Source organism: Ascaphus truei, unplaced genomic scaffold, assembly GCF_040206685.1.
Source record: "Ascaphus truei isolate aAscTru1 unplaced genomic scaffold, aAscTru1.hap1 HAP1_SCAFFOLD_2803, whole genome shotgun sequence".
In the NCBI taxonomy this organism is placed as follows: domain Eukaryota; kingdom Metazoa; phylum Chordata; class Amphibia; order Anura; family Ascaphidae; genus Ascaphus; species Ascaphus truei.
The window spans coordinates 10,266-21,969 of NW_027455754.1; the positions used below are offsets into that span (position 1 = coordinate 10,266).

At 54.9% G+C, this 11,704-nt stretch overlaps 1 protein-coding gene across 1 annotated transcript; it reads right to left on the reverse strand.

Annotated features, from left to right (window-relative positions):
* Window positions 1-3,629: 3,629 nt before the first annotated feature.
* On the reverse strand, window positions 3,630-11,332 carry LOC142481569 (transmembrane 4 L6 family member 5-like). Its single transcript, XM_075582949.1, has 5 exons — window positions 11,115-11,332; window positions 7,614-7,679; window positions 7,217-7,392; window positions 5,879-6,074; window positions 3,630-3,919 (listed from the first exon to the last, which is right to left on the reverse strand). The coding sequence occupies exons 1-5, from the start codon at window positions 11,295-11,297 to the stop codon at window positions 3,914-3,916; spliced, it is 627 nt and encodes a 208-aa protein (XP_075439064.1). The 5' UTR covers window positions 11,298-11,332; the 3' UTR covers window positions 3,630-3,913.
* Window positions 11,333-11,704: the final 372 nt, after the last annotated feature.

The following is an 11,704-nucleotide window of genomic DNA, read 5'->3' on the forward strand; positions in this document are numbered from 1 at the left end:
CTGAATCCCGAGTGCCCAGGAGAGCCTGAATCCCGAGTGCCCGGGAGAGCCTGAATCCCGAGTGCCCAGGAGAGCCTGAATCCCGAGTGCCCGGGAGAGCCTGAATCCCTAGTGCCCAGGAGAGCCTGAATCCCGAGTGCCCGGGAGAGCCTGAATCTCGGGTGCCCAGGACAGCCTGAATCCCGAGTGCCCAGGAGAGCCTGAATCCTGAGTGCTCGGGAGAGCCTTAATCCCGAGTGCACGGGAGCCTGAATCCCGAGTGCCCAGGACAGCCTGAATCCCGAGTACCCAGGAGAGCCTGAATCCCGAGTGCCCAGGACAGCCTGAATCTCGAGTGCCCAGGACAGCCTGAATCCCCGAGTGCCCGGGAGCCTGAATCCCAGGTGCCCAGGAGAGCCTGAATCCCAGGTGCCCAGGAGAGCCTGAATGCCCTGGTGTCTGGATCGGTGTTCGCAGTCTCTCCAGGTCAGTTGTGGCCAACACCAGTACTCCCCCCCACCCCAGGGCCACCAACAGGTCAGGTTTTGAGGATATCTCTCCTTCAGCGCAGGTGGCTCAGTCATTATGACCGAGTCCTCTCTGCCACCAATGGAAGAACTCGGGATGCCACTTGTAAGACCAGGCGCCAGGCAAGCGCAGCACCATGGGAGGCAGGAGTTGGCATGGAACGGGAGAGCTCGGGAGGGGGGGGGGGTTGTATATCATAAATATATCTACTTCATTGTCGATCTGCCCATCATCAATATCACATTACTACTAAATATGGCAAATTAGCCACATGACAAGGACTTCTTTCACACCCTAATTATTTATCCAGCCACCTCTTGGATGGTATCCTGGCACTTCTAGGGTTGGCACAAGGGGACACAGAGCCTGGCACCTCTAGGGCTGGCACAAGGGGATACAGGGGCTGGCACCTCTAGGGCTGGCACAAGGGGATACAGAACCTGGCACCTCTAGGGCTGGCACAAGGGGACACAGAGCCTGGCACCTCTAGGGCTGGCACAAGGGGATACAGGGGCTGGCACCTCTAGGGCTGGCACAAGGGGATACAGAACCTGGCACCTCTAGGGCTGGCACAAGGGGATACAGAGCCTGGCACCTCTAGGGCTGGCACAAGGGGATACAGAGCCTTGCACCTCTAGGGCTGGCATAAGTCTGGCAGTCTCTGACGGTCCCCACAAGCGGCCGCTGGGGTTCTCGTGCAGCTTGACTGGATTCGGGTCTGGCGTCACGATCAACCGCGAACGGATTGCCTCCTCTTCCACTCAACGCGTTTCGCAAGATAGGGTTAACTTGCTTCGTAAGGAGTGATGGTTGATCGTGACGCCAGACGCCGACTCCAGTCAAGCTGCACGAGAACCCCAGCGGCCGCTTGTGGGGACCGTCAGAGACTGCCAGAGACGGAGGAGACGCACACCGGACAGCATTGGCTGTAAAGATACCCTTATGTGCCCTGAGTGGCAGTACAGAGTGTGAGTACGCCCTCAGGGGGGCTTTTTTATGTGTCATTTATTAAAGGTGTTTTATATTACTACACCATCAGACCCTTCTTTGTCTCCTTCCCCGCCCCCCACACCCCCCCGCCCCCCCACACCCCCCCCGCCCCCCCACCTTCCCGTTTTTCTTCCCCACCAACTCTAGCTTGGCTACCAGGCAGTTCATCATCTGAAGCTGCTGCAGAACACCATTGGTCAAATCTAGGACACACTCCCTCATCCCTTGCGTTTTCTGTTCTCTAGAGGATTGTGGCTTTTTCCTCTTAAGGTTGAGTGGTCCTTTGATTATATATATTTTATTGTTACCTTATTTATATTGCATATTTTCCCTTTCTTGCATTTGCTTGTTATATTTTTTCACCACTGGGTGGTGCTGTGGCACTGTATTAAGGAAGCGCCGGGCAGTTTATTTCTGTTTCCTACAAGGGGATACAGAGCCTGGCACCTCTAGTGCTGGCACAAGGGGATACAGAGCCTGTCACCTCTAGTGCTGGCACAAGGGGATACAGAGCCTGTCACCTCTAGGGCTGGCACAAGGGGATACAGAGCCTGGCACCTCTAGTGCTGGCACAAGGGGATACAGAGCCTGTCACCTCTAGTGCTGGCACAAGGGGATACAGAGCCTGTCACCTCTAGGGCTGGCACAAGGGGATACATAGCCTGGCACCTTTAGTGCTGGCACAAGGGGATACATAGCCTGGCACCTCTAGTGCTGGCACAAGGGGATACATAGCCTGGCACCTCTAGTGCTGGCACAAGGGGATACAGAACCTGGCACCTCTAGGGCTGGCACAAGGGGATACAGAGCCTTGCACCTCTAGGGCTGGCACAAGGGGATACAGAGCCTTGCACCTCTAGGGCTGGCATAAGGGGGCTCAGAGCCGGGCACCTCTAGGGCAGCCACAAGGGGATACAGAGCCAGGCACCTCTAGGGCTGGCACAAGGGGATACAGAGCCAGGCACCTCTAGGGCTGGCACAAGGGGATACAGAGCCTGGCACCTCTAGTGCTGGCACAAGGGGATACATAGCCTGGCACCTCTAGTGCTGGCACAAGGGGATACAGAGCCTTGCACCTCTAGAGCTGGAATAAGGGGGCTCAGAGCCGGGCACCTCTATGGCTGGCACAGGGGCACAGAGCTGGGCACCTCTAGGGCTGTCACAGGGGAGCACAGGGCCTGGTACCTCTAGGGCTGCCACAGGGGCACAGAGCTGGGCACCTCTAGGGCTGGCACAGGGGCACAGAGCTGGGCGCCTCTAGGGCTGTCACAGGGGAGCACAGAGCCTGGTACCTCTAGGGCTGGCACAGGGGCACAGAGCTGGGCACCTCTAGGGCTGTCACAGGGGATACAGAGCCTGGCACCTCTAGGGCTGGCGCAAGGGGATACAGAGCTGGGCACCTCTAGGGCTGGCGCAAGGGGATACAGAACCTGGTACCTCTAGGGCTGTCACAGGGGAGCACAGAGCCTGGCACCTCTATGGCTGACACGGGGCACAGAGCTTGGCACCTCTCGGGCTGGCACAGGGGGACTCAGAGCCCGGCATCTCAAGGGCTGGCACAGGGGACTCATGTCTGGCACCTCTAGGGCTGGCACAGGGGGACTCAGAGCTTGGCACCTTTAGGCTGACACAGGGGATACACTGCCTGGCACCTCTAGGACTGTCACAGGGGGATACAGAGCCTGGCACCTCTAGGGCTGGCACAGGGGGCCACAGAGCCTGGCACCTCTAGGGCTGGCACGGGGATACAGAGCCTGGAACCTCTAGTGCTGGCACAAGGGGATACATAGCCTGGCACCTCTAGGGCTGGCACAGGGGGATACAGAGCCTGGCACCTCTAGTGCTGGCACAAGAGGAGCACAGGGCCTGGTACCTCTAGGGCTGACGCAGGGCTTACAGAACATGGCACCTCTATGGCTGACATGGAGCACAGAGCTTGGCACCTTTAGGTCTGGCACAGGGGGACTCAGAGCCTGGCACCTCTAGGGCTGGCACAGGGGGATACAGAGCCTGGCACCTCTACGGCTGGCACAGGGGGATACACTGCCTGGCACCGGTAAGGCTGGCGCAGGTTATAGAGCCTGGCACCTCTAAGACATGACACCTTCAGACCCCATAAGAAGGAAGAAAACTCGGATATTGTCTGTTTTATTCACAAATTTACATTAATACAAATGATGATAAATAACAATAAGAATTGTATGTACACCGGCGCAGAACTCCCAGAATCCTCTCTGCTAGAGGGGGGGGGGGGGCAGGTTCCTTCATTCATAATATCACATCTCCCCTTCCTTCCTTCAATGCACTCAAAGGGTTAAATCGGCGCTCAGCAGGGAGGGGCCCCGAGGTTTTGTTATCATCCCCCAAAGGAACCAGCCTTTGGAGTGGGAGAGGGACAACACAGCAGTTTCGGGGGTTAAGCCTGAAAGAACAAGAAAGCAATATTACAATGAGACGGGACGTATTAGGAGAAATAATATATATATATATACACACACTGTGTGTATATAGCAGGGTATATTCCCTATGGGTATCAGTGACACCCTGCGGTCACTGTGTGTATATAGCAGGGTATATTCCCTATGGGTATCAGTGACGCCCTGCGGTCACCGTGTGTATATAGCAGGGTATATTCCCTATGGGTATCAGTGACACCCTGCGGTCACTGTGTGTATATAGCAAGGTATATTCCCTATGGGTATCAGTGACTCCCTGCGGTCACTGTGTGTATATAGCAGGGTATATTCCCTATGGGTATCAGTGACACCCTGCGGTCACTGTGTGTATATAGCAGGGTATATTCCCTATGGGTATCAGTGACGCCCTGCGGTCACCGTGTGTATATAGCAGGGTATATTCCCTATGGGTATCAGTGACGGCCTGCGGTCACCGTGTGTATATAGCAGGGTATATTCCCTATGGGTATCGGTGACACCCTGCGGTCACCGTGTGTATATAGCAGGGTATATTCCCTATGGGTATCAGTGACACCCGGTCACTGTGTGTATATAGCAGGGTATATTCCCTATGGGTATCAGTGACACCCTGCGGTCACTGTGGGTATATAGCAGGGTATATTCCCTATGGGTATCAGTGACACCCAGTCACTGTGTGTATATAGCAGGGTATATTCCCTATGGGTATCAGTGACACCCTGTGGTCACTGTGTGTATATAGCAGGGTATATTCCCTATGGGTATCAGTGACGCCCTGCGGTCACTGTGTGTATATAGCAGGGTATATTCCCTATGGGTATCAGTGACACCCTGCGGTCACCGTGTGTATATAGCAGGGTATATTCCCTATGGGTATCAGTGACACCCTGCGGTCACCATGTGTATATAGCAGGGTATATTCCCTATGGGTATCAGTGACACCCTGCGGTCACCGTGTGTATATATAGCAGGGTATATTCCCTATGGGTATCAGTGACACCCTGCGGTCACTGTGTGTATATAGCAGGGTGTATTCCCTATGGGTATCAGTGACACCCTGCGGTCACTGTGTGTATATAGCAGGGTATATTCCCTATGAGTATCAGTGACACCCTGCGGTCACTGTGTGTATATAGCAGGGTATATTCCCTATGGGTATCAGTGACACCCTGCGGTCACTGTGTGTATATAGCAGGGTATATTCCCTATGGGTATCAGTGACACCCTAAGCACCGTGTGTATATATAGCAGGGTATATTCCCTATGGGTATCAGTGACACCCTGCGGTCACCGTGTGTATATAGCAGGGTATATTCCCTATGGGTATCAGTGACACCCTGCGGTCACCGTGTGTATATAGCAGGATATATTCCCTATGGGTATCAGTGACACCCTGCGGTCACCGTGTGTATATAGCAGGGTATATTCCATATGGGTATCAGTGACACCCTGCGGTCACCGTGTGTATATAGCAGGATATATTCCCTATGGGTATCAGTGACACCCTGCGGTCACTGTGTGCATATAGCAGGGTATATTCCCTATGGGTATCAGTGACGCCCTGCGGTCACTGTGTGTATATAGCAGGGTATATTCCCTATGGGTATCAGTGACACCCTGCGGTCACTGTGTGTATATAGCAGGGTATATTCCCTATGGGTATCAGTGACACCCTGCGGTCACCGTGTGTATATTGCAGGGTATATTCCCTATGGGTATCAGTGACGCCCTGCGGTCACCGTGTGTATATAGCAGGGTATATTCCCTATGGGTATCAGTGACACCCTGCGGTCACCGTGTGTATATAGCAGGGTATATTCCCTATGGGTATCAGTGACACCCTGCGGTCACTGTGTGTATATAGCAGGGTATATTCCCTATGGGTATCAGTGACGCCCTGCGGTCACCGTGTGTATATAGCAGGCTGTATACAGGTATATACTCACACTCCCTTGCTTGTTCTTCCGGCAGGTTCCGCAGAGACAGCCGAAGAGACCGTTTAGCATCTGGATGACGCACAGGATGAGCTCGATGCCGCTCGCAGCCAGGATGATGGAGAACAGAACGACGTTAAACTCCACGACTCCGGCAGGCTCTATGCAGAAATCCCACTCATCCTTATTGAAGAGGTAATTCTGATCGCTGCAGGGGAGAGGGAACACGAGGGGTTAAGGGAGCGACGCCCTGCGGGTGCCTGGCGGGGAGAGGGGATGAGGGAGCGACGCTCTGCAGGTCTCTGGCAGGGAGAGGGGATGAGGGAGCGACGCTCTGCAGGTCTCTGGCAGGGAGAGGGGATGAGGGAGCGATGCTCTGCAGGTCTCTGGCAGGGAAAGCGGTTATGGGAGCGATGCTCTGCAGGTCTCTGGCATCGAGAGGGGATAAGGGAGCGACGCTCTGCGGGTGTGTGGCAGGGAGAGGGGATAAGGGAGCGACACTCTGCGGGTGTCTGGCAGGGAGAGGGGATGAGGGAGCGATGCTCTGCAAGTCTCTGGCATGGAGAGGGGATAACGGAGCGACGCTCTGCGTGTGTGTGGCAGGAAGAGGGGATAAGGGAGCGACGCTCTACGGTTGTCTGGCAGGGAGAGGGGATGAGGGAGCGATGCTCTGCAAGTCTCTGGCAGGGAGAGGATAAGGGAGCGACGCTCTGCAGGTCTCTGGCAGAGAGAGTGGATAAGGGAGCGACGCTCTGCAGGTCTCTGGCAGGGAGAGGGGATGAGGGAGCGACGCTCTGCAGGTCTCTGGCAGGGAGAGGGGAGGAGGGAGCGACGCTCTGCAGGTCTCTGGCAGGGAGAGGGGATGAGGGAGCGACGCTCTGCAGGTCTCTGGCAGGGAGAGGGGATGAGGGGGCGACGCTCTGCAGGTCTCTGGCAGGGAGAGGGGATGAGGGAGCGACGCTCTGCAGGTCTCTGGCAGGGAGAGGGGAGGAGGGAGCGACGCTCTGCAGGTCTCTGGCAGAGAGAGTGGATAAGGGAGCGACGCTCTGCAGGTCTCTGGCAGGGAGAGGGGATGAGGGAGCGACGCTCTGCTGGTCACTGGCAGGGAGAGGGGAGGAGGGAGCGACGCTCTGCAGGTCACTGGCAGGGAGAGGGGATGAGGGAGCGACGCTCTGCAGGTCTCTGGCAGGGAGAGGATAAGGGAGCGACGCTCTGCAGGTCTCTGGCAGGGAGAGGGGAGGAGGGAGCGACGCTCTGCAGGTCTCTGGCAGGGAGAGGGGAGGAGGGAGCGACGCTCTGCAGGTCACTGGCAGGGAGAGGGGAGGAGGGAGCGACGCTCTGCAGACTAACGTTAGATTTGAGAGCGAGGTGGTGAAAGGTTGTCCCCATTCGGTGGCGTTGGAGACGGCGGGATCACCGGGATTGTAGCGGCACACGGGCCCGTTCACCAGGCCCAGAATAGACGCCACGAAGCTGTACGCGGCGCCGGCCACGCCCACTGCGGCAAAGATGATGGACAGGAACATCTGGGGGGCGGGGGGGACAAGGGGTCACACAGGGCAAACCCTAAGGAAACCCTATTATAGGAGAAGCACAGGGGCTCCGTCCTACAAAAGGAGACACAGACCCTATACAAGTTCTATAGGTGTAAATGGGATGTACGAGGGAGGCTCCGACCTGTGAAACACGATGCTAGCCCTATAAGGGAGGCGTGGGGGGTAAATAGGATATAGGGTCAGGGACTCACCCCACAGCGGTTGTTACAGCACCCCTCCCGTCCCGCCGCCTGAATGTGAATCGCGGGAATCAGGACCTGGAAGAGAGAGGTTAAGGGGTTACTGGTTACACACTGGGGGAGAGGTTAAGGGGTTACGGGTTACAGACTGGGAGAGAGGTTAAGGGGTTACTGGTTACAGACTGGGGGAGAGGTTAAGGGGTTACTGGTTACAGACTGGGGGAGAGGTTAAGGGGTTACTGGTTACACACTGGGGGAGAGGTTAAGGGGTTACTGGTTACAGACTGGGGGAGAGGTTAAGGGGTTACTGGTTACACACTGGGGGAGAGGTTAAGGGGTTACTGGTTACAGACTGGGGAGAGGTTAAGGGGTTACTGGTTACAGACTGGGGGAGAGGTTAAGGGGTTACTGGTTACACACTGGGGAGAGGTTAAGGGGTTACTGGTTACAGACTGGGGGAGAGGTTAAGGGGTTACTGGTTACAGACTGGGGGAGAGGTTAAGGGGTTACTGGTTACACACTGGGGGAGAGGTTAAGGGGTTACTGGTTACAGACTGGGGGAGAGGTTAAGGGGTTACTGGTTACACACTGGGGGAGAGGTTAAGGGGTTACTGGTTACAGACTGGGGAGAGGTTAAGGGGTTACTGGTTACAGACTGGGGGAGAGGTTAAGGGGTTACTGGTTACACACTGGGGAGAGGTTAAGGGGTTACTGGTTACAGACTGGGGGAGAGGTTAAGGGGTTACTGGTTACACACTGGGGGAGAGGTTAAGGGGTTACTGGTTACAGACTGGGGGAGAGGTTAAGGGGTTACTGGTTACACACTGGGGGAGAGGTTAAGGGGTTACCGGTTACACACTGGGGGAGAGGTTAAGGGGTTACTGGTTACACACTGGGGAGAGGTTAAGGGGTTACTGGTTACAGACTGGGGGAGAGGTTAAGGGGTTACTGGTTACACACTGGGGGAGAGGTTAAGGGGTTACTGGTTACAGACTGGGGGAGAGGTTAAGGGGTTACTGGTTACACACTGGGGGAGAGGTTAAGGGGTTACTGGTTACACACTGGGGGAGAGGTTAAGGGGTTACTGGTTACAGACTGGGGGAGAGGTTAAGGGGTTACTGGTTACACACTGGGGGAGAGGTTAAGGGGTTACTGGTTACAGACTGGGGGAGAGGTTAAGGGGTTACTGGTTACAGACTGGGGGAGAGGTTAAGGGGTTACTGGTTACACACTGGGGGAGAGGTTAAGGGGTTACTGGTTACAGACTGGGGGAGAGGTTAAGGGGTTACTGGTTACACACTGGGGGAGAGGTTAAGGGGTTACTGGTTACAGACTGGGGAGAGGTTAAGGGGTTACTGGTTACAGACTGGGGGAGAGGTTAAGGGGTTACTGGTTACACACTGGGGAGAGGTTAAGGGGTTACTGGTTACAGACTGGGGGAGAGGTTAAGGGGTTACTGGTTACACACTGGGGGAGAGGTTAAGGGGTTACTGGTTACAGACTGGGGGAGAGGTTAAGGGGTTACTGGTTACAGACTGGGGGAGAGGTTAAGGGGTTACTGGTTACACACTGGGGGAGAGGTTAAGGGGTTACCGGTTACACACTGGGGGAGAGGTTAAGGGGTTACTGGTTACACACTGGGGAGAGGTTAAGGGGTTACTGGTTACAGACTGGGGGAGAGGTTAAGGGGTTACTGGTTACACACTGGGGGAGAGGTTAAGGGGTTACTGGTTACAGACTGGGGGAGAGGTTAAGGGGTTACTGGTTACACACTGGGGGAGAGGTTAAGGGGTTACTGGTTACACACTGGGGGAGAGGTTAAGGGGTTACTGGTTACAGACTGGGGGAGAGGTTAAGGGGTTACTGGTTACACACTGGGGGAGAGGTTAAGGGGTTACTGGTTACAGACTGGGGGAGAGGTTAAGGGTTTACTGGTTACACACTGGGGGAGAGGTTATGGGGTTACTGGTTACAGACTGGGGGAGAGGTTAAGGGGTTACTGGTTACAGACTGGGGAGAGGTTAAGGGGTTACTGGGTACAGACTGGGGAGAGGTTAAGGGTTACTGGTTACAGACTGGGGAGAGGTTAAGGGGTTACTGGGTACACACTGGGGGAGAGGTTAAGGGTTACTGGTTACAGACTGGGGGAGAGGTTAAGGGGTTACTGGTTACACACTGGGGGAGATGTTATGGGGTTACTGGTTGCAGACTGGGGGAGAGGTTAAGGGGTTACTGGTTACAGACTGGGGGAGAGGTTAAGGGGTTACTGGTTACACACTGGGGGAGAGGTTAAGGGGTTACTGGTTACACACTGGGAGAGAGGTTAAGGGGTTACTGGTTACAGACTGGGGGAGAGGTTAAGGGGTTACTGGTTACAGACTGGGGGAGAGGTTAAGGGGTTACTGGTTACACACTGGGGGAGAGGTTAAGGGGTTACTGGGTACACACTGGGGGAGAGGTTAAGGGGTTACTGGTTACACACTGGGGGAGAGGTTAAGGGGTTACTGGTTACACACTGGGGGAGAGGTTAAGGGGTTACTGGTTACAGACTGGGGGAGAGGTTAAGGGGTTACTGGTTACAGACTGGGGGAGAGGTTAAGGGGTTACTGGTTACAGACTGGGGGAGAGGTTAAGGGGTTACTGGTTACACACTGGGGGAGAGGTTAAGGGGTTACTGGGTACACACTGGGGGAGAGGTTAAGGGGTTACTGGTTACACACTGGGGGAGAGGTTAAGGGGTTACTGGTTACACACTGGGGGAGAGGTTAAGGGGTTACTGGTTACAGACTGGGGGAGAGGTTAAGGGGTTACTGGTTACAGACTGGGGGAGAGGTTAAGGGGTTACTGGTTACAGGCTGGGAGAGAGGTTAAGTGGTTACGGGTTACAGACTGGGGGAGAGGTTAAGGGGTTACTGGTTACACACTGGGGGAGAGATTAAGAGGTTACTTGTTACAGACTGGGGGAGAGGTTAAGAGGTTACTGGTTACAGACTGGGAGAGAGGTTAAGGGGTTACTGGTTACACACTGGGGAGAGGTTAAGGGTTACTGGGTACAGACTGGGAGAGAGGTTAAGTGGTTACTGGTTACAGACTGGGATTGAGGTTAAGGGGTTACTGGTTACAGACTGGGGAGAGGTTAGGGGGTTACTGGTTACAGACTGGGGAGAGGTTAAGGGGTTACTGGTTACAAACTGTGGGAGAGGTTAAGGGGTTACTGGTTACAGACTGGAGGAGAGGTTAAGGGGTTACTGGTTACACACTGGGGGAGAGGTTAAGGGGTTACTGGTTACAGACTGGGGGAGAGGTTAAGGGGTTACTGGTTACACACTGGGGGAGAGGTTAAGGGGTTACTGGTTACACACTGGGGAGAGGTTAAGGGGTTACTGGTTACAGACTGGGGGAGAGGTTAAGGGGTTACTGGTTACACACTGGGGGAGAGGTTAAGGGGTTACTGGTTACACACTGGCGGAGAGGTACACACTCCTCAGTTTGGGAGAGAGGTTAAGGTCTCACCAGTATCCCGCCTCCGATGATCCCCCCCAGATACAGCACTTCTGGGGTGATCTGCACCGCGGCGTCCTGTATGGGATCCGCGCTCCATCCTGGGAACAACAGGATAATATTAGAGACGATGCAGATCAGGGTTAAGGGGTACAGGGACACCCCAACAAACTTGGAACACTTCCCGGTACACATGGTGGGAGAGAGGGAGGGAGACTGCAGAGAGGAGGCTCAGGGAGACTTCTTATAGGGACAGCTGCCCGGTCCCCACCCCACAGATAAGAGGGTCAGAGTCGCAGATAAAGGGGGAGAGAGTGCTGTTTGGACTGATCAGAGATAGAGATAATGAGGTAGTGACACACACACAGTGACACACACACAGTGACACACACAGTGATACACAGTGATACACACACAGTGATACACACACACAGTGATACACGCACACAGTGATACACACACAGTGACACACACACAGTGACACACACAGTGATACACACACAGTGATACACACACAGTGATACACACACAGTGACACACACACAGTGATACACAGTGATACACAAACAGTGATACACACACGGTGATACACACACACAGTG